At 37.2% G+C, this 27246-nt stretch overlaps 1 protein-coding gene across 1 annotated transcript in view; it reads left to right on the top strand.

The window, feature by feature from the left end:
* The window catches only part of CTNNA3 (catenin alpha 3), a 767102-nt gene that overhangs the window by 147975 nt on the left and 591881 nt on the right, over positions 1-27246 (top strand). The window contains exon 6 of the mRNA XM_026672790.2: positions 22898-23161. Within this exon, the coding sequence (XP_026528575.2) occupies positions 22898-23161 (264 nt within the window). The remainder of the gene's footprint in view (positions 1-22897; positions 23162-27246) is intronic.

The raw sequence follows: 27246 nt of genomic DNA, 5'->3' as shown, positions 1-27246 counted from the left end.
CAGTTTTTCTCCATGTTTGATGTCTCCTACTGATGGAGTGGACTCCACTGTCAGTTATTCCTCTGTCAGGCGTGGGTGGTAAATAGCTCCTTTCTTTCCCATTATGAAGAACAGCATGACAATTCATGCTTTCCTTCTTGGCACTCATTTCAGAGCAGCAAACTGTGTCACAGGCCTTTATTGAAATAGCCAGGAGACCCTATGGGATGCCCTGGAAACTCTGAGAAAATAAATTACTCTTCTGCCATTGAATGGTTGCTGGGGAGCATCTGATACTTCCCAATTTACACAACACACCGTAAAATGGCTGCTTGAAGTCTGGCCTGGCTCTGTTTTTCAGTGTATATGCATCAACATGCCCATATAATAATAGCTTGCATGTGCCAGAATAAGGAAAATATTGGAGATGAGGCTACGTACACAGGTGTACCCAGTACACCTTTCAACATTGTTAAAAAACAATGATTGAACGGTGTTTGTAATCCATAGAGGTGGCTCACTGAAGTCATGTTTTGTATATATATTGCTTTGTTAGCCTCCTCGTGGATAGTCATGGTTTGTGAATTATCCAGAAGAGAGTTTTCTTTTTGTTATGGCCCCAATTATTTATAAACATATTTATCTCAGAGGCAGTGATATATGATGAGCAAGAGGCCACTGAAAAGCATGGTCTTCAATAGGTTAACACTAGCAGTTTTATAAAATACATATTTTTAATTTCCATATGTGGCTTGGACTTTCAGGTTTTTTCATAATATGTTGGTATTTATGATCACAATGGGAGTTAAGCTTAGATGTATTTTATTTCTCTCTTGATTTCTCAGTACTGAGTTCCCTGTATAAAGCTTATATGACTCTTAGTCCACTCATTTTCCATTGTTGTTGCAGTTGTGGGGATAAAAATGAGGGGAGCAGTATAGAAATGGCAGGATTCAAACACAATAACATAACAAATATAATGTACTAAATAATTAACAGCTGCTGCTTTCATTTTATCTCTAATGAAAGGAGATTTTCATCCCACTCCCCATTATTCCAACATGTCTTACTTATGGTGATAAAAGGGAGGGGAAAGAGTTCTACAGTTTTTGGAAAAAAGTGTGTACAATTGCAGTAACATAAATAAATAAATGCAATGTAATAATTTGAGAAGAGTGTATAAAATATGCAATACAAGGCAAGATAATTTAGAAATGGCTCTTGCAAGGGGTCATTTTATGCTGTTGCTGTTTTTTTCAGACTATTGACAACAATATTTTATGCATGGACCTTTTGATATGAAGTTCAACAACTAATAAACTCTGCTAGTTTAGCCAATTTTCTACTTCATTTTTAATCTAGGGAGGATTAATATAAATTAGGATAATTCTTATATTTTTAGGCCTATTTTGAGTAAGGGTTGTTTATTGCCAGAGTGAAACAAAGGGATCAAAGGAATGGTACTGCACCACTAATGTTTTGGCATAATAGTTGCTAATATTTATTTATTTATTTTATTTTTATTAAACAAATGCATATGGCTACCCATATTACAGTGACTCTGGGCAGAATACAGCAGTAAGAAGCCACAATTGAAAACTCCAACTCTCCCTTCTCCCTGCAGTTTAATAACTGAAACTTTATTTGCTTTTGTAGTGACAAAGTGATAGTGATGATATTCCACGAGAGGGGGAAATCACAGGGTCCCATTCAGAGAAAGAAGGTTTTCTGATTGAAGTATATGATATGGAGCAGAGAGATGCTGATGACCATTTCCTTTACTCACAAAAAAATTAAAACACATTTGCCACTTGGGTAAAATAATGGTGAAATTCCACCTTATGGGATTGGGTTCCAGAAAGAAATGTATTTATTTAATTGTAGGATTTATATAACTGCCCATCTTGTGCAAGTGACTCTAGGCAGCTGTCAGCCCCACAAGAAGACCAGAAAGGAAGCATGACAAGATGAGCTAATTCTACTTTATTGTAAGACTACATTAACAAAAATATTTCAAGTCTGAAAATAAAAATATCCCACCTTCTCTTTTAACTTAGGGTGGAACTTTTCTAAGTTTCTTTCTCTGTCCATTATTCAGCTGGGGCTTCCCCTTTTATCCCAGTGTTCCCTAGGCAGCATGTCTTCCCTTGTTCCCCAAAATCATTCCCACATAACATTGCTATACAGTAGCTTACAAGGATTAAATTTGTAAGAGTGAGAACATAACAACATCCACCATCCTCCCCAGTTTGTCTCCTCACTCAGCATTGATTGCAAGTGAAAATCATAGTTCATGGTGCAATCTTTTTGGCGCGAACACATGTATCCACGTATTTAGTTTGTGATACTTTACAGATGGTAGTAAAAAGTATATGGATGCTGGGATGTAGAAATTGCATTTGACTCAAATGAATTTATTCACTACACCTGTTTCTACGCTACCACAATTAATGAAGGGTCAGTAGCTTATGTAAAAGAGATACAAGGTAATTCATGTGCAGTAAGAATTAAAGAACTACCAAAAGAATGCAAAACCAAACACATATAATATATGCTCCAGAGAAGATCAACAACAATTGAGAGGACAGTAGTCACATGAAGAGAAAAACTATTGAAACAGTTTGGTCTTCAAGAGCTTTGGAAAACTATCAAAGATGGAACCAGTCTGTTTTTCATGGAGGGGAAGGCCCGAATAGAAGGAAACTTCTTCCCATCCAAAGGAAGACTAGGCAGGTAGAAATGTAGAAGGAGTCCTGTGCTGTCTATCTATCTATCTGTCTATTTATTTATATCTCTCCTTTATTATTTTTATAAATCTCTCAAGGTGGCAAACATACCAAACATTCCTTCTTCCTCCTATTTCCCCAACAACAATCACCCCACGAGGTAGGTTGGGCGGAGAGGGGGACTGGTCCAAAATCATCCAGCTGGCTTTCACATCTAATGCAGGATGAAAACTTAACCATCTCCCAGTTTCTAGCTTGATACTTTAATTATTAAACCAAACTGCATAGTTGCCTTCCCACCTTATCAACCTAAGTGGACCATTCCAGCTGAAACCCATTCTGGGGAGTTCCTGTCTATAATACAGGTGAGCATGGCCACTGTCCGTATGTAGGTATGGATTTATATATTTGTGTGACTCATTAAAAATAATCAAATTTCCCCCCAGAACTGCCGTGCAGAAGCTACTGGCTGCCGTGCAGAAGCTACTGCTCCAGGGAAATTAAATAGGAAAGATAAATAAGAGGAATGGGAAAACAAATTTAGATGGAAGCATGTTGAGTGTACCAAGTAACTGGACAGAGAAGAAGAAAAAATCCTGTTTGCATCTCAAAGAAAGGGTTAAACATGACTAGGGAAGCAGATTCCCCTCAGACTAAATTCTCCAGGCTTTGCTGCAAAGGTGCCCACATTCACTGTTCCCTCAGCACTACCTTTTTCCAATAGCTGCTTCTAACTTTATCAGGAAAGGTAACTCAAGTTCACAGATATTTGGATCTAAAAAAAAACACATCCCTCCATCCATTGTGGTATATAAGACTTCTGGGGGTTGAAGAAAGTAGAGTATGTGATGACCTATTGCATGTGGATTTGGGGGTCTATGAAAAAGCTAGCATTTTCATGGGTTTTCCACATATAAATAATAAGAAACTCTGCCCTCAGTTCTATGTAACTGTGGCCAGAGGAGACTCCAATGACAACACGCTGTTCACAGGTTAGCAACCTTTGATATATAAACTTTTTTTTACACCCTTGTTATGTTTGGCCACATCACATTTTCCTATTACTCTCTCTACCCTTTGCTTAATGATGTTATAAGACAATACAACACTTATCAATTCAGGAATGAGACCCCTCAGCTGTGTCAGGGATTTATGGTAGCTTTTTTGGGAGGAATATTTTGAAAACTGCAAAGAATAAGCCACTTTACAGCATGTAAGCACAGGAGTGGGCTGTAATTTGAAGAAAAATGGCTAGTGCATTGCTTCTTATTTATTCTCTCCTTCTGCAAACCTGCTTTAGGAGAGAAACCCCAGAGAAATGTGAGCTCATTGTAGTGAAGATGATTGAATAAATATTTGCCATTAATATTCCTTAAGTATCATGAATAGGAGGATATTTCCAGGCAATTACATCCCTTGGACTACCCCAGTGCACCGCAGAGGTACAGGGCCAATAAAAGCTGTAGGTAAACAGCGTTTGTCATTGGCTTACAAGGAAGCAAATAACAGAGCCATGAAACCTTGCCATAGCCCTTAGGAGGCATTAGTATGATGTTTGTAATTTGCCTGCTGGTCTCATATGGAGAATCAAGCATGCAGACACAGAATTCTTCTATTGTAAAATTAAACAGAGGGATAGAAAGGTGATGGCAAAGAAAATGGCTCTCTTCAATCAAGCAGAAGTACCACTCTTGTTTAATTTAACTACTATGTTGGGGCTTTCTATTATTTTGAGACGGCTAGTTTTGGTTCCATAACTTTAATATGCTTTACTTCCTCACTTGCCTTGATATGTGAGGCATTTGGGGCAGATTTGGTGGTAAATATTTATGAAGTAATTATCATGTCCCTCTTGAGGCACTTTGTCAGTTATCTTGCAGCAGTAATCATAGATTGGCGGTATGCAATTCATGACAAAGGAAGAGGTACTTTGCAGTGGTCAGAAGAAGGAAAGGCTGGGTAACTCTCTACCATTTATTCCTCCCTGACCCTGTGAAAAATTCTTCCCATCATTCTTTTTAAAAATTGCTAAATGATTCAGGGTTATGGTTTCTGAGGTAAAATACTGTGGAATGGAATTGAGAAAGTACTATAGGATTATTATTATTTAGTGTAGGTGATGATGTTATATTAATCAGGAGACTACAGTGTTAATACAAAGTAATTGTTTGGCTGCCAATTGCTAGTCTGTTCAGGTTCATGCTCGTGTGCTACCCAGAATGCACTACAAGGGGCAAAATAACGCCATACTCAGAATGGCCAATGGCATTTTGCAGTGTCATCAGGGGCTTTTCCCACCACCTACGTCACCTTGCATTTGGGCATCACATTCGGACAGGTTTGGCACCAGTTGAATTTGTACTGCTGCTCAAACCACCATTTTTCCCAACTGAAATGATACCTATTTATCTACTGGCATGTAATATTTTTGAACTGGCAGAAGCTGAGGCAAGTGATGAGAGGACTCAAACCATCAGAGTACCGACTTTCTCCAGCATCATTAAGTCAGTGAGCCATTGCGCCTCAGTGATATTATATAGGGAAATTGTAGGGTTGCTTTTTATGTTAAAAAAGCACCACTTGGAGATTTCATCAATGATTTGCTATTGCTGTCTTTTGAATTATTTCCCCCCCCTCCCCATTTCTCAATCTAATTGTTCACCATTCCTAATGCTGCTTAACTTCTAAAAATGGGTGAAAGTGGGTTAGGTGATGCACCTCTCTAGCAGCATTTTTCCAGAAAAAGCAAAAAGCTGAAGACAAATCTCTTTCTCTCCTAATTTGAATATATTGACAACAAATCAGAAGTGTCAAAATTTTATTACTTGGAAAAAATGTGCACTGAAACTCTTTTAGCCAATATAAATACAAAAGAATGAACTTTTGTTTGTTAATGAATTTTAGAAACACATTGTCTGAAGTATTTATGAAGAACTTCTGTTGAATCCATGAAGTTTCATTAATATCAATTGTACATTAGCATTAGAAAGAAAGGAAATTAAATGATACAATCTTCATTGGATTTGAAACTCAAGATAAATGTAATTTTCATTATTTATTGATTTTGTAACTATGAAGGAAAATTGAACTTTTTAAAGAACATATCCATATCTGTTAAATAAGAATTATTTTTCTGTCATATGTAATGCCAGTGATTTTTCAGGCATGTTGCTGGTTATTATTTCCAGTATTGTTTCAAAAAGTATGCTGGATAGTAACCAGGACCTGTTCCTTCTTTATTAATTTGAAATTTTATCACCTTGATTTATACCAATTGAAATGTTGATGATCCAAGCTCTGAAAAGGACCTTGGAATACTCTAATGATCTAAGTGCTAGAGCCCACTGTAACTACATAGCCAAAAAAAGGCATTAAGAGTTGTTAACCTAATCCTACGTAGCTTTTTCTCTGGTAATATCACACTACTAACTAGAGCATACAAAACATTTGCTAGACCAATACTCGAATACAGCTCATCAGTCTGGAACCCACATTACGTATCTGATATTAGCACAGTTGAGAAAGTCCAGAAATATTTCACAAGAAGGGTTCTCCACTCCTCTACTCATTGCAGAATACCTTATGCCACCAGACATGAAATTCTAGAACTAGAAAACCTTGAATTACGCCGCCTGCGGTCTGATCTAAGTATGGTATATAAAATCATACATTGCAATGTCCTACCTGTCAATGAGTACTTCAGCTTCAACCATAACACAAGAGCACACAATAGATACAAATTCAAGGTTAACCGCACCAAACTTGATTGCAGGAAATACGACTTCAGCAACAGAGTGGTCAATGTCTGGAATACTCTACCTGACTCTGTAGTTTCTTCCCCAAACCCCAAAACTTTAACCTTAGACTGTCTACTATTGACCTCACCCCTTTCCTAAGAGGTCTGTAGGTGGAGTGCATAAGCGCACCAACGTGCCTACCGTCCCTGTCCTATTGTTTCTTTTATTTTTCTTATATGTACCCATTTCATGTATTCATAACTATGTATATACTTATACTTATTATCTTGTAAGCAATTGACAAATCAAATAAAAATAAATAAATAAATAAAATGTATCTCTGTGTGTATTCTTTTAAAACAGTATCTAGCAATTAATGTCAGTAATAGCTATAAGTATACAGCATGTATATTTTTACTGCTGTTTTAGCAGTAGTGAGTTTTCTATCAGAATAAACCATAATGTTATTGTTTGCCAAATAGATCTACCCTAAATAATTCATTTGATATCTGTCAATTTTAATCATTTGTGGACAGTATTTGCTAGCAGGAGATAATTAAATGCATAGTATATTTCAGTGAACATCATATATTTTTATAACTTTAATGGAGATCTGAACGATTATATATTATATAGATTATATATTCAAATTCAAATGAAATTGGCAATCCTTACATTGGAAGTTTAAATGTACAATTTAAACACATTTTAGGTGGAATATCTGAGGCTGTCATTGAAGTCCACCCAGAAACTTAAACTGGTTCAGAGGGTAGTAGTGCACAAAGTAATGGGGACCTTTGCCCATTGTAACACCTTTGTAGTGCAAGTTGCACCAGTTTTGAGTTTCTTTCTAGGTGCAATTCATAGTGCTGGTCATCACCTTTAAAGCCCCATATGGCACAGGGCCAAGTTATTTGCATGGTCGCTTTTCCCTAAGGACATCTACCCATCCTACCAAGTTGGCAATCTCCCAGTCCCTTCCCCTAAATATTGCCATCTGGTGGGAGGTAGGAAGCATGCTTTTTCCATGCCAGCCCCTGTCCTATACAACCCTTTGCCCCCTAAGGATCATTATGTCTCGGCTCTCTTAGCCTTCCATAAAGCTTTGAAGACTTGGTCCCCCACCACAAGTTCTGTGATAAGATTGGATAATTGCACATTAAAAGGTTGACTTGTTGCCTGTTCTTCCATTTATTTATTTATTTATTTATTTATTTATTTATTTATTTATTTGTCAATCACTTACAAGATAATAGGTATAAGTATATACATAGTTATGAATACATGAAATGGGTACATATAAGAAAAATAAAAGAAACAATAGGATAGGGATGGTAGGCACGTTGGTGTGCTTATGCATGCCCCCTTGTTTTGAATGTTTAATCTGTTTAGTTTTATAGTTTGAATATTATTTTATATGTTGTTTTAACTTTTGATTGGGGGCAGTCCAGAGTTGGTCAGAAGATGGGCAGCTATATAAATGTATAAACAAACAAACAAACAAACAAACAAACAGTACTTGCAATAATTCAATTAGTTTTACAAGTCAGAAAACCATGAAAATGTTTTGGTGTCTTGCATTTGCTAGCCAAAATAATAAATGTATTATTCTCACACCAATAAGGTTCTATATTTTGCCACAGACTGTAACTATAAAGTGCTTGTCTACTCATGGATGAATAGCTACAAGGGCATTTGAGGACATAAAGTACATCCATTCATAAGCAAACTCACTGATGAAATTCCATTATCAGGGAATGAAATCAAGAGTATGGATAATAGTTGTCACTTTAAAATAATGAAACACTGTCTCTTGTTTTTCTTTTTTGGAGACAATTTTGTAAAGCTGCATGTATAATTTCAAGGGGTAAAATAGAGTGAACAAGTCCTACAAGTTCCTTAGACCCAGCTGTGTCTACTGTAGCTCATGTAAAACTTTTACTGCTTTATCTTTGAAATCCTGTCATTTTATATTGTACAAGAATCACAGTGTGGACGACAGTGCAACAGCATAATATATTGTGTAGGCATCCATTTATTTGTCAGAAAATAAATTGAAAATGGTTTTAGAATCTTTTTTTGGGCCAGTTGTTATGGCCTTTTCTGAATTGTTCTATTCCTGCACAGGAGCAAACCTTTGCCTGAAATCAGCTGACTAGAAAAAAAATGTGAAGCTTGGAGATTAGAATACAGATAAAGATTGATAATGGTGAATTTTCAGACAAATCCTTTTGTCCATGAATTACATCATGTGTTTGGAGCTCTACATAAGAGTTGTAAGACTGGGCTGCCATGTAGTGATAGTGTATCTGTGGAACTCAGAGCTAGCCAGAACAGAAATGTAGGGTGTTTAAGTCATAAATTACTTAGGTATTAGACCTCCAGAAAGTAACAGAAAGCTTTAAAAGAAGAGCAAACACAGAGTTTCCAGACTGTGATTGACCTTTATAAATTTTGCTCTTTAGAAATAAAGCTTTGTGTACATTGATGAAGATGTTTGACAAAATCATATTTTATGCCATGGGAAAAAATGGTGTTGATACAGATTATTTGCTCATAACTGCCTGTCAAATAGGAGGCATGAATTATTTAGTAAATATTAGGTTAGAGAGATTATAAAAGGGTAATATTTAACAAGTTTTTATATAGCTGAATGTACAATGGAAGAATGCTAATACAAAATCAATGTACTGTACTTTAAGAGTTCTACAATATACTGTATATTAAAAGGTTTACAAAACCAGAAGAAATGGTAAATTATTATTAAAATAGAAAAATCATAACATTCTCAATATTATATATAAACTGACTCCAAAATTAAGGAATTAAGAAATATTATCAAGCACCTCTTCACCTTCATCGCCATACTCATTATTATCATAGCAAACAACATAATTCAACTATTTATTGGGTATTATGTCATTCGTATTAACTGGAAGATGATGTAGCCAATCCAATGGCAACACTGCAGCCTTACCAGCCATTATCTACAACTGAATCAGGGAAATCATTATAACCTGAATAATAAATTCATAATCACACACACACACACACACACACACACACACACACACACCTTTTTACACAATATGAAACACTCAATCTACTAATTGGCCTAATAGCTGCAGCCACAGGAATGTCTGTCTAATTGGATTACAGGCATGATTATCGGCAACCATAGAGGGTCCCACGCCTATATCAGCTCTACGACAATCAAGCACAATAATAGGCATCTTCCTATTAATTCACCTACACCCCATTATCCAAAATAGTAGTAACCCTGTTAACCATAATAGCAGTGTGTTTCTACCTGAGGGGGGGCACAACAATATTTGTAGCCATCTCAGCCATTACCCATAACATATTTAAAAAATCATTGCACTATCATTTATCACTGTTCCTTACACCAGCATACACCCCCCTCAGAAGAAAAACTACGCCTGAAATCAAACTCATCAAGATCTGGCCGGAGGGAGCACTTGATCAGCTGCAGGATTGTTTCTCAAATACTAATTGGAATTTATTTGAACAAGAGGATTTGGAGGAATATACAAAAACTGTACTGTTTTACATTTTGACCTGTGTGGATACGGTTACTGTGAATAAACGCATCCGGATTTTTCCAAACCAGAAGCCCTGGATGAACAAGGACGTGCAATTACTTCTCAAGACACGTGATATGGCATTCAGGTCTGAGGACAGAGTTTGGTATAACAAGGCAAGAGCGGAACTGAGGCGGGGCATCAAGGAGGCAAAAAAGGACTATAAAAGGAAGATTGAGGACTACTTCACAAATAATGATCCATGACGGGCTTGGCAGGGAATTAAACACATCACTAATTACAGGGGCAGCAACCCCATATCGATCAATAAGGACGCATCACTGGCAGAAGAATTGAACTGCTTCTTTGCCCGATTCGAACTGAATAGGTCTTTGAACACACTGCCTCTACAAACCACCGGTACTCAACTGTTCACATTACAAGAGTATGATGTGAAGCAGGTGCTTAGAGCAGTGAATGTGAAAAAGGCTGCTGGACCTGATGGGATACTGGGAAGGTACTCAAAGCATGTGCTGACCTTCTCGCAGGTGTGTTTACAAATATTTTTAACCTTTCTGTTACACAAGCCATTGTTCCATCTTGTCTCAAAACTTCCATTATTATTCCAGTTCCCCAAAAGCCCTCTCCTGATACTTTAACTGACTATAGACCAGTAGCTCTCACGTCCATAATTCTGAAGTGTTTTGAAAGACTGGTCTTAAAATATATACAGGATTGCCTCCCATCAAACCTTGACCCATACCAGCTTGCCTATCGGAATAACAGATCCATAGAGGATGCTATTGCCATGGCTCTCCACGTTGCACTGAAACATCTGGAGCATAGTGGGAGTTATGTAAGGATGCTTTTCATTGATTACAGCTCAGCTTTTAATACCATCATTCCAGATATACTGATTAAGAAGTTGCTAGAAATGGGCCTCTCCTCTCACATCTGCTGTTGGATAAAGGACTTTCTTACTAACAGACCCCAAACTGTTAGGATTGGCAGCTATTTTTCCTCCACTCTTGCTCTCAAGCACTGGCTCTCCACAGGGTTGTGTGCTGAGCCCCCTTTTGTATTCACTCTACACCTACAACTGCACTCCCTCTTGTCCCACTAACTCTATAATAAAATTTGCAGATGACACCACGTTGGTGGGACTCATATCAGGAGAAGACAAGATGGCCTATAGGTCAGAGGTTCTCAGACTGGTCTTGTGGTGCAAGAGTCATAACCTCACCTGAACATCAAAAAGACCAAAGAATTGATTATAGACTACAGAAGATGCAAAGCAGAGCCTCTCCCACTATATATCAATGGAGACTGTGTGGAAAGAGTTCATAGTTTTAAATTTCTAGGAACTCATATTTCTGACAAACTTACTTGGTCAGTCCACACTATGGCCACTGCAAAGAAGGCCCAACAGCGCCTGGACTTTCTGAGGCTGCTGAAAAAGAGTGGTCTGGGTGAGAAGTTGCTGGTTACTTTTTACTATTCTACCATCGAGAGCATTTTGGCATACTGTGTAACGGTGTGGTAAGCTGGATGCTCTGTAGTGGATAAGATGCTCCAGAGAGTTATAAACATAGCACAAAAAATTATCGGTTGCTCTCTTTCTTCTTTGGAAGAGATTGTGAAGACCAGACTCTTCTCTAGAGTACTAGAAATCTCCACAGACCATTCTCATCCTGGGCATTCATATTTTGAACTGTTACCATCAGGGAGACATTATAGGTGTCTTAAAATGAGGGCTAATAGACTGACAAACAGTTTCTTTTCCAAGGCAATAATTGTCTTGAATCAAACAATGCATATATGATTTAGCCCTATGTATATAGTGGCATTTTTAAACTATCTAACTTACTATATGTTTTAGATAGGTTTTAAACTAGGTTTTTAATTATTATTTTAATTGTTTTAATTTTTAAATACTCTGTAATGTGATTGTGATGTGGTGTTTGGGACACTGTGTTGGAGTAGCTTTCAAATTTCATTGTATTTGTAGAATGCAATGACAATAAAGGTATTCTGTTCTATTCTATTCTGTTCTGTTCTGTTCTGTTCTGTTCTGTTCTGTTCTGTTCTGTTCTGTTCTATTAACAGGTCAACCCAGACTGATAATAACAATAATAGGACTAAATCAATCAACATTAGTCTTCTTCCGTACAGCCATCCATTCTTTTTTTTTCAAAACACTTTTATTCCTACTGACAAGTTCATTTATTCCCAATGTAGGAAATGAACAAAACTTGAAAAAGCAAGGTATGCCTTGCTTCTCTGGATTTTACTTCCAGAGACACCATCATCAACTCCCATAATCGATTCGCAGGCCCCAATAATAACACTAATCACAACAGTTCTTCCACCATGTATATTCTAAGAATTATTCACTTCACAATGATGAATGTACTGTCCCATGCACAGAACAAAAAACGCTCATCAAGTAACAAAAACCCCACTGAATCCATTTTGTGTCTAGATCTCAGATCAATTTTCTTAGGTACAATGAGCAGACATTCTATCCATAAATAGCAACAACACTTACTATATCAAAAGCCATTATACAGACTAAACATTACCCTAGGGCCTTCCATTACCAGCAGATCTGCTATTTATATCAAGCCACCAAGCCCCGTCCCCACAACACTAAACCTTTTCTCCAATCAACTTGCCTTCTTCAACACAACATTGTGCTCCACTGCACAATCCCAGCGAACACTACAGCTCAGCCAAAAGATCACCACAAAACCACTTCCCACAATAGTGACTTCTTTTCAAGCTCCAGGGTTACGGTGGGGTAAAGGTCTGCATCAAGGAAAAGAAATAAAAAATATTTATTTTTTATTTATTTTGTCAAACAATTATAAGATAACAGGTATAAATATAAACATAGTTATGAATACATGGATACATATAAGAGAAATAAAAAATAAATAAAAGAAACAATAGGACAGGGATGGTAGGCATGTTGGTGCGCTTATGCACACCCCCTACAGACCTCTCAGGAAAGTGGTGAGGTCAATAGTAGACAGTCTAAGGTTAAAGTTTTGGGGGTTTGGGGAAGAAACCACAGAGTCAGGTAGAGTATTTCAGACATTGACCACTCTGTTGCTGAAGTTGTATTTCCTGCAATCAAGTTTGGTGCGGTTTACCTTGAGTTTGTATCTATTGTGTGCTCTTGTATTGTTGTGGTTGAAGCTGAAGTATTCATTGACAGGTAGGACATTGCAATATATAATTTTATGTACTATACTTAGATCGGACCGAAGACAGCGTAGTTCTAGATTTTCTAGGTCTAGAATTTCAAGTCTGGTGGCATAAGGTATACTGCAATGAGTAGAGGAGTGGAGAACTCTTCTTGTGAAATATTTCTAGACTTTCTCAACTGTGTTATTATGGATGTTGCAGAAGAATCCTTCTGTAACCCTGTAATTATTGTCCAGACTCAGAGAGGTCTGCTTTAATTATCATTAGTGCAAGAGTAGAACAAGTCATATTCTCAGTACTTGGAGGCCTTGTGTGTATGTGTGTGTGTGTGTGTGTATGAATAAGTACTTATGATAGAGTTCTTTGGGCATAAACAGATTGAGGGCCAGTGAAAGGGAGGATCGATGTACACTTGGAATTCTAAACAGGAATAAGAATGAAGATTTGCAGTGAATTGATTTGCAATATGAGAGAACTACGAATGCAGAACAGTCCGTATGCTTTGGGCTTCATTTATAGCACTGGATGGGGCAAGACTGAAGCAGACAAAGCAGATTAATACTGCTAGCTTACATGTGTTAAAAGTTCTCAAAAAAGAAAGTAATGTTTCTTTTATGTTGGGCAGACTGTTAAAACAAAGGGTTAATATTGCTTTTAGCATTTTCCTTTTGAAAAAAAACCCAGTGGTGTTTAATGTGCCATATTGTCCTATGCTCTACTACTATTGCTACTACCTCTACTATTATTACTACTATTTTCTTTGGAAGGCTGGTATCATGTTTGGGAATTCTGCTTGAGAAAAGTCTATCTATTGTCATTAAGAATAAATGAAGTGTTAATCCATAAACATTTCAATATCAGCTTTGATTAAGTACTTAAATGCAAACAGTTTATGAAACAAGAAATTGCTTTAAGATGAAATTTAAGATTAAAAAAAATCTTTAAGAGTAAGTATTCTGATCATTGTGGTTCCCTGATTATGAAAAGAAGCAGAAAAAGGTCCAGAACTATAACCCTTACTTTTTTGTATTGAACCAAGAACTGAATATGCCACAAGGAACATAATAAGTAAAAAGCAATGGGATAATTAAGAATATGGGAGGGGACAAATGACAGGGATGCTGCCAATCAAGGAAATGTCATGATCGATGTACTTGCTTCAGAGATTGGAGCTCAATTAAGAAAAGTATTTTCTTGATTTCGTTACAATAGACACATCCTAATTTTGACAATATTATGGTTTGCTGCACACACTATTAGTTTGTCTAATACAAGAAGAGATAGGGACAATAATGAGTAGGAGAAGAATGTATGTAAACTAAACACAAAAGTAAAACTAGCATGAAACCATTTTATTGGTGGTTTGCTCATGAGGAGAAGATAAATGAAAATCAAATTGCAAAAGCAATATATGAAGGATGAATTAAAGAGACTGGAAGAAGAGGACGAGTGAAAAACTTGAGAAATTGATTTGGTGAGGCTGTGGAAAAGAAGCAAGAATTTTGAAGAACAAAAGGCAGTGCATACAGTAGTGCACAGTTGAAGTGGAAGCTTTAGAGCCTCAAACATCAAAGCCTTCTTGGCACAAAGGTGTGGTAATGTGATCAGTTTAGTTATCCTTTGGTTCATATTTTCATGGTCTCTCGTATCTACTTTTGAAAAAGAAAACATTGACCAGACTTATGTATTTCAAGTATTGTTGCATCTTAGATGCAAATGTTTTACACTCTTGACAGATTTATTTTCCTATCTTTTGAAATGACTCCTAATGTAGTGTGTACTTTTTTTTTCTTTTTGCAATAGACAGATACTGTATTATTGATTCTGTGCAGTTATTGACAGCAACGTCCTTTTCTTCATTAATGATCACCTGATTAGCCCTGTGAAGTTCAATACTTCATTTGATGAAACTTTTACTCTTGTTTATGTCAAACCATTTTTTAAATCAATGTAATGCACTTCCCTGGTTCAAAGATGTTTTCATAGAATTTTCCTTTGTCCTTTCTTTTGTAAAATAAGCAGAAGAATTGAACATTATCAGCAAAACTAACCATCCCTCTGTACATCCTAAAATTCAAATCATTTATAAATCTAAAAAGCCTGCTCCAGGATTCATCTATCAAGGTCTTTGCTGATTAAATTCTTCTCATGCATTTCTTCTTATTCCTTTCTTTCTATATTTTACTCCATAATTGATGCAAAAAGTAATTTCAATGAAGGGAACTTACTCTCACCCAAGGAATATTTTTGCTGTAAATTGCAAGTCAGTTTGCTTGCCTTCCATTTGTTTTATGAAACTTTTACTCCTGCCTTCCCCTCTTTTCCTGTTTGTCAGTTGCTTTGATATTATTGCTTGTTCTGTGTTTCTTATTGTTTAGAATCATACAAATCCTTCAAAAGAAATGCTTCAGAGTCCAAGGGAACACAGAGGCAGCATTATTTTGTTAAAGCAGCCTCATTTTTTCCCCCAAGATTGATGGGATTGCCTCATAAGGTGCTCCTGGGTGTGTGTTTGTGTGCAAAGCCCTGTAATTTTTATATTTTCTATATGTTTTAAATGCAAAATAGCTCTTGATGATCTTTTTATAAATGGTGGTATGAGATTGCATAGATAATAGTAACAATCCATAACAATGATAAATCAAATAATAAATTCACACCTGTGTGAATGAACCATTCCTCTATTGAATTTCTGTATCCAAAATGGTTAGTAGAAAAAAAGGCAGGCATGGCAGATAATGCAAACAATCAATTGGGCAGAAAATGCTATAAATGGAGGCATTATTGTTTTAATGTCTGGTACAACTGTTGTATAGCTTATATATAGTAATGCGTTGTTATTTGGGATTGTTAAATGTTGAGGACCTTGATATAGTCCCGAATCTGAAATCCTGAATCTGAATGCACAGGGAATAGGCTGCAAGAAAACTTCCATACTTGCCTGTTAGGATAGGCCCTTGTTATAAAGCTTGTGGATTTACAACACTTCCTTATTTTATTAGTGCACAATCCTGCCAATAGTAATTCATTTGATGCATTCTTTAATTGTACCTTAACACTGGTGTTTATGTTTTTTGAATTTTACTTAAATCTTCTGAGATTTAACGAAGGAGCTGCATTTTGAAATGCTCATCTGAAAATGGAATGTTTTATATCTGAAAGCCTTTGCAAAGATGGTTTCTAATTTTCTATAGCAGGGCCCCTTCTTAGCTGAAAAAGAACCCATTTGTTGCTTTTCTTGACAAATGCTGATGTTGTAAATTATACAGCTGTTCTTAGTATGGATTTTGCAGTAGCAAGAGCAATTTATAGGTAGAGAGTGCAGCTGCTGAAAGTCATTTCTTCTTGGTTTCTGTATTAAATCTATCACGTACAAATATATTAACATTCAGTACTGCACAGGGCTCTTTTTTTTATTTCATGGTTTCACAGCCTGTAAATAGTAAGGATATATTTAAAGGGTCTCTTTCTTTTGTGTTTTCTGCATTGCTATGATTTATTATTTTTAAAAAAATCATATTTCTCTCCTTGCAGTACAAGGAGTCCTTGCTTAATTGCCATTTGTTTAGCGACTGTTCAAAGTAACAATATCACTTTAAAAAGTCGCCTGTATTTATGACCATTGCAGTTTTCCTACAGTCACATGATCATGATTCTGGTGCTTGGCAGCTATCATACTCTTATAAATCGATATGATCATATGATGTTTCACTTAGCAACTGAGTTGCTGATCCCAATTAGGGTCATTAAGCAAGGATTACCTATATATATTCTTCCATCCCAAACATGCTTTTCTAGCCATAGACTATCTATTTTGCTCATGTAAAAGAAAACTAAAGAATCATGTGTTGTGGGTCTATAAAAAAATCCGAGGGTATGTGCTGTCCCACTCAGACACACACATAACTGTGGTTTAGGGGGTTTGTTAATATTCCCAAGCAATTCCCTTCACCAAAAACCCAAATTCAGTACCAATTAAGTCCAGCCACAAGCAGACCAAGGCTGGTTCACAGAGCAATGGCCAATGAGTCCACAAGGCACTTGAAAGTTTTCCAATCAAAATAAACCCACCAGACAAAATTAAATCCACAAGGAAAGAAAAGTCCAGAGTTCACAAGGCACAATCCAAGTCGAGGCACGGTGTCTATTCAAAGCAAGGCAGAAATCACAATGACCAGAAAACACACAGCTAGGAAGGGAACACAATTCCCAGCATTGCTTCCATCTGCCCGCTGTGCTAAATAGCTAGCTTCTGGTGCATCAAGAAGGGTGAGACTTTCTCCTCGCGAGTATTCTGGCTTACCTTTGCTGCTCTTAACTTTTCTCTGCCTTACATGTTCTTGGATCAGGTGCAGAAGGCAGTTCCTCTTCCTCATCCCTGATCAGCTGCAGTTTCATGCTTTCCCCACCTGAAGCCTCAGGGCTGTCCTGCTTCAGCTGTGCTTCAGCCAAATCCCTCTCAGATGGTTGCTTGGTGCCATTGACCAACTCCCTTCAAGACATGCCAGGAACTGGTTCATCCTCCCCAAAGCTGACACCCAAAGAGGTATCTGGGGAAGTGTCCAGGGGAGTCATCACAGGATAAAAGCAATCATTAATTACTTTCATTGGAGGAGAAAGTGCCTTTGTTATAAGCAGAGCATCTTGTGGTTTCATTAGAAGGGCTAAATGGATGTTGCAATGTCATGATGCAAGCTGTCCTCTTATATATGGTCATGAGATGCCATAATACACATACAAAAGGATTGTAGGTTATGTTTCAATATTCATTTAGTTATTGGCTTCCCTGTGAACACCCATCGACATAGGTTGAGGGCTGACCTGTAGAACTTCACTAGGAATTTTTGACAAATAGGAAAGAACAATATGAGAAAAGTCCCAGGACAGGAATAAGTTGTTTGAATCACACTGGCATTTTATGAATACTATCTAATTTTTGTTCCAGTATTACGTTTAAACACAGTGTTGTTGTAATAGATTTTTGGAAACGGCTTTACTGCAGTATAAGAGTAATACATAAATAAATAGTTCAAATAATCTGAAAACATTGCATCTTCAGATCTGAATATAAGATAAGATAACTTTATTGTCATTTTTTTACTGCGAGCACGCCAGCCCATATTTAAATATGAAATTTTGTTGCCTGCTATCAAGAGAAAGTGTATATCTACCCAGACATGTACACAACACATGCTCTATATATGCATAAATATATACCTGCAAAACACACACACACACACACACACACACACACACACACACACACTGTCCATTTTGAATAGAATACGTAGCAGAAAGAAGTAACTTTCACAAGGTTGATGCTGTATGGAATAAAATTGTGACTGAATCTGGATATTCTGCTTCAGATACCATGAAGCTCCCTCCCAGAAGGTAACAAGGAAAACAGGTCACGAAGAGGATGTGTAGCGTCCCAGACAATCCTATGGACTGTGTTCAAGCATCGCTTATGTGCCATGTCCTGGATAGAAGGAAGTGAACTATCAATGATCTTTTCTGCCATCCTTGCCACTCTCTGCACCGCCTTATTATCTGAAACAGTCATGCTTCCAAATGCATGCATGTTTCCAAATCCAACAGTCATATTCCAATGCAATATGACAGGATGTGCTCCATTGTCCCTCTATAGCAGGGGTGTCAAACTCAAGGCCCGGGGGCCAGATCTGGCCTGCGGTGTACTTAGATCTGGCCTGTGGGACTGCCCTGGTAACAGTGAAGGACTGGCTCGTGGTGCCCCTGCTAGCAAAAGCAGGCTCCCCAGCTCCATTTTCTGCCTGCGATCCTCCGTTTTTACTGGCAGAGGGCCGCAGGAGGCTGTGGCAGTCAAAAATGGAGCTCAGGGCCCGTTTTTGCTGGCAAAGCACTTGGGCCATCACAGGCACCCCACACATGAGTGACATTGAGTTGGTCATGCCCATCCTGGCCACGCCCCCCCTGCCCCCCCCCCCTGAGGCAAACACAACCCTGATGCGGCCCTCAGTGAAATCGAGCTTGACAACCGTGCTCTAAGGAAAGTGGTGGGGACTGGGGAAGGAAGATGAACTTTTCTTATGCAATGCAGAAAATGTAGGCACTGCTGAACCCGCTTCATCAGTGTCTCATTTGTTGAGCGACCAAGATAGCCAATATGTGCCCCTGTGACAATTTCAGATGATTTTACTTGTGATTTCAAGATTGACTTGACTTGATCTGTTCTCTCTCTCTCCATAAAAAGTTATTGGGCTGAATATCCTCCACAAGGGCAAGAAACAGAACCATCTGCCTTGAGAGTCTCTGGGTTGTCAGAAATACATTTCTATCAACTTAGTTAGAATGCTGGAGTTTTGTTTCATTTTGTTTCCCTCCTTCCATTTCTTGTCTCATGACTTTTATATTTGTTAACCAGAAAGCAGGTATGATCCTGTTTTATGATTTTGTAAGATGTTCTATGAATCTTTCAAGCTGAAAGCTGGCACATAAGTGCCTTAGATCAGTAAGTAAATAAATCAGGAGTTTTGGTCCTTAAGACTTGCAAACTTTTAAAATATTAATCCTGGCATTCTCATCCTGGGACTGGAGGTAGATAGGGAGTTTATTATAGGAGAGAGATATACTCTGAGGATTGATCAGACTCTGACATCTCTATTTGGTACTGTTGTAGTCTCCAAAAATTCTTCAGAGCTGACCTATGTGAAGAATATTAACTTCATTGGGAACACTGTACCCAAAGTATCAATATAGAGCAAATACTGCTGACTCAGAAATTCACCAGTGAACTCTCTCCCTTAAGGAAAGACCATCTGCAGGTTATATGTTTAGTCCTGGAACAAACCTCTTCATCGGTTCTAGCTTTCATTTTGTCGTGAATTTATTTTGTTAGCTCACACAATCTCTTTATAACTTCAGGACCTCTGCCATCTCTATAGAATGGAAAAGAGACAGAGACATGTCAGTAGCAATCTGATGATGCCCTGTAAAGATTATTCCCCCAAACGGTTTCAGGAAGATTATCAATCCTATGGAATGTTATACGTCAAATTACAAATTATGAAACAGTAATTTCTGAAAGCCATCTTCCTCTAGATGCAGAAAATATGTACTGGATTTCAGAATTGCTCAAAATAGATGGGGCTAAAAGTTTGGGTTATTTTTTTTTCCCATTTTGATGAAGAATTTGTGAGACAAAAGATTTCAAGCTTTGCAAATGCATACATGATCTTTGAAACTCCTTTGCTAAATGCCTTCCGCTTTGTTTAATAGTTGATGCGACCTTGAGATTACTTTTCATGATTTGATCTTGTATCAACTACTGGAGCTGCTGTCTACCCTCCTTTTTCCTCCAGCTATCTTTTTCCTTATCTTATTTTCAGTATGGAAGATTTTTTTTCAGTTATATGTTGAAGGTGTAGTAAATGTTCTTGGATTAGATATGGATAAAACAAGAAAAGTGGGAGACAAACAGTGACCAAGGATGGAGGAAAAATGATTCCTAATGGACAACCAAAGAAAGAAAGTGGTCTGAAAAGAGAGAATGCCAAGGAGCAGAAACTCAGAACAGTTAAGTCATTGTACATTAATAGATAGATATTTGGAAAAAGAAAATTATGAATTTCCCAGAGGAAAATCAGCACAAGAAACTTGATGGAAGAGCTAATTGCCTTGGTTTGTATTTATATACTGCCTAAAACAAATTGCATTGAAGTGTGAGTTAAGCAGTTTTATGAAAAGGAAAAAAAATGAGAGGGGAAGAGAGGGGAGGGCGGGGTAGAAAAAACAAGTCTTTAGGCATGTGCAAGTATCATTAAACTTAATAGCATTTTAGACAGTAATTAAACTGCAGAGATTCCATAGCTGAAGATAGAAAGCTACATTTAAGAATCCAGACAATAATTTCAAAAATGATATTTTTACAGGGGAAACAATTCTTTTCTTAATTTTTGTTATATTGTGTAGTGACTGAAATATATGGAGGTAGGAAGCAGAAATAAACTCAGGGAATTCATTTATGCATGTGTGATTAGGAAAAATTAGATGCTGCATTTTTCAGCTTTTTTTTAAATCTATGAAGTGTATGCCAGCATGCTTAGTTAATACAATACACCCCAGGATATGTTATGGAACCATAAATACTTGCCTTGAGACCTTTGTTTCTTTGGAAATCTTTTAAAAACGATTTTAGATTTCTGCTCTAATGATGTGTTCTTTAGATAACCAACATTTTTTTCCCTTGCTTCTTTGCCCTACCCTTCATACCAATTTGACATACAGATACCACAATGCTACTATTTTATCTCATGTTCTAACATCACCTCAGCCCTGCACCTGTTAAGACAATGAGACAAGTGCTCCTCTCTGCAATGCAGAGTAAAAATATTGATGTATTTTAAAGCACTGAGTTGCATGGCCACAGAATCTGGTTTGTGAACAAGCAGGGCAGATTAGAGGTTTTATGTTTCTAAATGTGAACTGGCTGGTTAGCAGAGCAATATGTCAAATGATTCGGGAGAAATTATCTTCCTCCTCCTCCTCCTCCTCCTCCTCCTCCTCCTCCTCCTCCTCCTCCTCCTCTTGCTGGCAATCCAGTTTCATAGTTCTCCTGAGTTATACAGTATTTATTGGCTTTAGTGATTCTAGTTTCTGCATTTCTTGAAAACATTTTCTGGTGCTCCACTGGGTACTTTGGTATCTTCACAAAGTCATATTATTAGTGACTTTGAAAACTGTAACTGTTTATTGTAGGTTGTTCCTTGTATATTGTGCATCAGCTATTGAAGAGAGATATTTAATTTATTTCTGGTTTTTTTCCCCTAATAGTTGATGTGTTAAATGTTTATGCAGAATTAAATTTCATTTCTATGAGAAAATCTAGAACTGAAAAAAAATCCAAACACCTTATCCAGATCTCATCTGGCAAGGGCAAGATTATAAAAGTATTTGTGTGTAAACATCTATATGTGTATGGAACTCTTGTTTTTTTAATCTTTGTGTCATGAACTCTGAGAATGGAGTTTCAGCTCCTGGATAGTTAGAGAGTTCAGTGGGTAGGGAAAATATAAATTTCTAAGTGATTTAAGGATGAGGATTCATTCCTATGAAAAGGAGGATTATTATACATTTTAATAGCTAATTCCCTATGTTTTCCCCATTTCTATCATAATCTGTGAGATTCCAGATAAATCTAGCTAGAGAAAGCCTTGATTTGGCTGATCCAAGAAGGTGTTCTCTTGAGTAATGGACAATTTCAATGGGCATTTCAAAAAAACAAAACAAAAGACAAAATCTCTTCCTATGCCTTTTGCACAAGTTCTTTCCTTTCATCAAAAGCTTGTTACAAGCTTACTTAAGAGCACCATGTGCTAGAAAGGAACAAATTAGTTAATGAACACTTCTTAATTAATTTATTAGCAAAAAAAAAAGTTGAACAGATTGAAATAATTTATTACAAATTACTTGTCTGCTTTGAAATGTTTGAAAAAATGATCACGGCTGGGCATGTTTCAAAAGTTATATGGAAAGAGTCTGTTTTAGGGCCTGAGGAACTTGTAAAAGTCAACCTCTTGAAACAACCATGTTTCCATCCGTGCTTGAGCAGAAGCTGAAAAGACAGCAGAGTTTTCTTGCTTGTTCTGGAATATTTTATCCTGAATAATTTTTGAAAGGTTGATGTGGATAATATTAAAAATAATCATCTTGTCTTTCCTGATAGGACTTAAAGTCTAACAGCCACCGAGATGAAATTGCAGCAGCACGGGCTTCTCTGAAGGAAACTTCACCTCTTCTGCATTCAGTTTGCTCTGCTTGCTTGGAACACTCTGATGTCGTCTCTCTCACTGCCAGCAAGGACTCTGTTTGTAAGGAAATACAGAATGCTCTTGATGTCATCTCCAAGGCCTCTCAAGGAATTGGACACCCAAAAGTTCAACAGGTGCCACAGTCAGCCTCTCTTGGAAGTGCTCTTGATGAACTTACGGTAGGACAATCACATTATCTTTCAGTAACATAATTTATTTTAAAGACTTGGGTTTGTTAATATAGAAATCACATTTTGTCGAGCTATCTGCCCTGTAGCATTTTTTTAAAACCCTCTTTTACCCTAGATTATTAATTTTGGTGAATAGCATCCATGCCTTCCTCTTTTTTGTGGGAAGGTCTGTTTTCTTTGGCCCTTGAAAATCAGGGATGATTCATGAGCATGGATGCTAAAAGCATATACAGTAGCTCAATGGTTTTTATTGTACTTATTGTACACAGTTACTTTTGGAATTGGACTTAGCACAGCTAAGATGCTCCTGCTGGGCCCCATATTGAACTGATAAACAATCAGCAAAGTAACAAAATCACAGTCCTACAAAAAAAATATAAAAAGGAAAAATTAAGCAATAGCATCAAGCTCTTCTCAAGCCTGCTTTGTCCAGAAGCTACTTTTTTTTAAATTCTATTTTTATATTTCATGTAACTCATGTGTACATGCAGACAACATTAAGGGATCAGCATGACAACAAAATCAGCATAGCAATAAAAATAAAACAAAACAAAATCGTGATGCCTTCATACGGTAAGTAATGCCTTAGTAAGACCACACCTAGAGTACTGCATCCAGTTGTGGTCACCACACTATAAAAAAGATGTTGAGACTCTGGAAAAAGTGCAGAGAAGAGCAACCAGGATGATTAGAAGACTGGAGACTAAAACATATGAAGAACGGTTACAGGAACTGAGCATGGCTAGTCTAGTGAAGAGAAGGACCAGGGGAGACATGATAGCAGTGTTCCAATATTTGAGGGGCTGCCACAGAGAGGAAGGACTCAAACTATTTTGCAAGGCATCTGAAGGCCAGATAAGGAATAATGGATGGAAACTGATCAAGGAGAGGTTTAACCTAGGAGTAAGGAGAAATTTTCTGACAGTGAGAACAAGCTTGCCTTCGGAAGTTGTGGGAGCTTCATCACTGGAGGCTTTTAAGAAGAGATTGGACTGCCATTTGTCAGAAATTGTGCAGGGTCTCCCGCATGGGCAGGGGGGTTGGACTAGATTACCTATAAGATCCCATCCAATTCTGTTAATGTGTATCAGTAAGAACAAAAACAAAATCAAAAAACAAAATCTAAAAGTTAAAACAGAAAAGAGGGGGAGAAGGAAATTATGTTATAATCTGAAAATCTCCAAAAATGTTAATTATATTGCTCAGAATTCATCTTTTTACTTTTTTGTCTACAAAGTTAATTCAAATATTGATAGCACATCTTACATTTATTTATTTTATTAATAAACTTCAACACTCCATAGCTGCAAATTTATACAATTTCCAGTCCTGCTCATAACTCATATCCTCTTCTTCTCTCTTTTGTCTCCATTCTCTACATCACACATTTATTCATTTATTTAGCGCATGGCATACATACATTTTCAGATTTATTTATTTATTTATTTATTTTAAGGCTTTTTTCAGCATGGACACTCAATGTAAATTATATTAAAACAAAAATGAGAAACCAGTGTTGCTTAAATTTCCATTTTACTATTTGTTGGATTGCAGGTTCCAAAAATTCCTTATCATCGTATGGGCTCATTGGGTATGACAGAAGCTTCAGGTCTATAGGTTCATTGCTTGTATATTTGTTTGTATGGATGTATGCGTGCATATACTAAAGTTTGTGAAAACTGTCATGCTGCTCACATGTGGCAATTTGGTTCCAGCAGTATATGCAAATGGGCTGCTATTTCAGACCAAGGAATAGCATTTTTTTTATACGTAGAGCATCTATGTGTTCCTCCTTGGACCATATTTATTCATAGCCTTTTTACTCTCTTTTCCCCCTATAATGTAAATCATACCTAAAGTGGGCTGAATAGATAAAGCAAAATTGATTGACTATTTAATCCTTTAAAAGTGTTTCATTTTTCTTTATTTATGGAAAAATGGCATTAGGCAAGAGCCTGAAATAACCTTTGCTCTATGTTGTTTGTGCAATGCAAATAAAGTGCGCTGTCTAAAAGCTCCCTTAATATCTTTCTTACTATTAAGCTAGAATTTATAGCTGGGCAAAATCAGAAGTAAATCTGAAAACTGCCAAAAATGCAACACAGCACATTTTAATCATTTCATTGTGTCAGTAATAAAACTAACATCGCAAATGTAAATAACAATTTATAAAGCTTCATTAAGATAGATGTTAGTTATTGTAGCGTGGATTATGTCAAGTAGGCCCTTCAGCATTCTTTTAAAATTCTTGCAATATATTTTAATCAGCCTCTTCAATTTATCACAAATCTTTGTTGATGGTTTGGTATATTTCTAATTTTAAAAATTTGGGCAAATGTTGTTTCAGATTCAGTCTGCAGTTTAATTCAGATTATAGGGGTGCTTGGTTAGAGCTAAGGTTAGGATTCTATTATTCATTTGTTGCAAAATGGAAAAGTTCCTGTCCCAGATGGCTCTTCAATGGAATGGTGTAAGGCAGGGGTGTCAAACTCACGTTGTCACAGCAGCATCACATGACATATCAGGACTTCCCCCTTTCGCTAAACTGGGCGTGGGTGTGGGTGTGGCTAGCAAGTGACACATCTGGCCTGCATGGGCCGGGAGTTTGACAGCCCTGATATTTGCAGTCCTGTTGGCTCCTATACTTTTGCAGGTGTATAATGATTATTTTAATGACAGTAAATTTTCATCATCATTTTATCAGGAACAAGACAGACTAGTGGACAGGATTGAGTTGTTAAAAGCGTCATTGAAATGTGTTCTGAGATCATGGCATGTTATTATATTTCAGCATCATGTTTATTCGTCTTGATGAAAAACCTTAACTCTAGTATCTCGAAACTAGTAGAAATATGTCTCTGAGGAAGTCTTGCTCTATGCAGGCTAATTTTGGTCCATACAGTATGTATGATTGTATAATTACTATGGGAAATGTTTCCTAAGCGGGGGCTATTGCTGCTAAGTCTGCCTTGCAGCTTCCTAGTGTAAATGGTGCTTTTATTTTGCATTTTGTTTTTACTGTACATATTATTTGTGTGAAAATGCAGATATTTCTTTTAAAAGCAATATGAACATTTAGTATAGCTCAGCTACCTTAGATAGGGCCTCTTCCCGTATTAGCCTACACACATCGTGAACTCTAACAGAGACCTTTCTTTCTGTAGGAGGTGGAGATGAGAGAAAATACCTTCATGGTTTTGGTCCAGGAAACAGGAAACATTGCAAGGGTGCTTCCATAGCATGATCACCAGTTTGATTGAAGGTCTGCAGATAAAAAAGGCAGAGCTGCAGTTGCACTGTTGAGATCCCCGTAGTTATTTTTTTTTTTTTTTGACCATGCCCTGTTGGCACTCCTGAAACCTTGACTGTTTTAACTGCTTCATTGAGGCCTACCTATTTAGCAGATAGCTATTACTGGCCTTTTTTACTATCCAGCTCAGCTTCTGTAATATTTCCTTCTTTCATTTAAGCAAATAAAGAAAAATAACCCGATGAGCTTGTAGATAGTAGTGGTGGCCAGGAGGGATCTGCAGGGAGCAAAAAAGTATTTCTCTTCCACTTGGGATTTCAGATTAAAATATTTGGAATGGGCTTTAGAAAAATCTGTCCCCAAAATATTTTTGGGATATTGGGTCAGCAAAACATAATTGGCATTCCTTTATCCTGAGTTGAAGATTAGAATGAGGTCGCATCTATTTACCTTTAAAGTTGCCTCTTTAACATCCAGGTATAATTTGTTTGGTGAGCTCATTTGATGGCATGGGGTAGGTATCTTCAGCATACATCTTCAACGGAAGGTGTGAAAGTCTATACAGGGAGGAACCACCTCCAATTTAACTCCAGCAAGACAAAATGGCTTTGGGTTTTCCCTACCATCCTGAAATAACAATGAACCAGGCAGCAGCGGCATGCACACATTCATGCATTCCTTTGTTTGCTTATACTGTGAATCCCTCCCTGGGATTCTCTGTCTGTTCCACCAAGTCAGATAGGGTGAGCACCTTATCTTAAATGTTGTCATCTAGCAGGACCCAGGAAACATGTCTTCTCAGTAGTAGTCTCTGCCATTGCCC

Source organism: Notechis scutatus, chromosome 4, assembly GCF_049901735.1.
Source record: "Notechis scutatus isolate UNSWTSFEM ecotype Mainland chromosome 4, rNotScu1.2, whole genome shotgun sequence".
Lineage (NCBI taxonomy): Eukaryota > Metazoa > Chordata > Lepidosauria > Squamata > Elapidae > Notechis > Notechis scutatus.
Note: the sequence above shows the minus strand (reverse complement) of the source record. Positions and strands in the feature narration are given on the sequence as shown.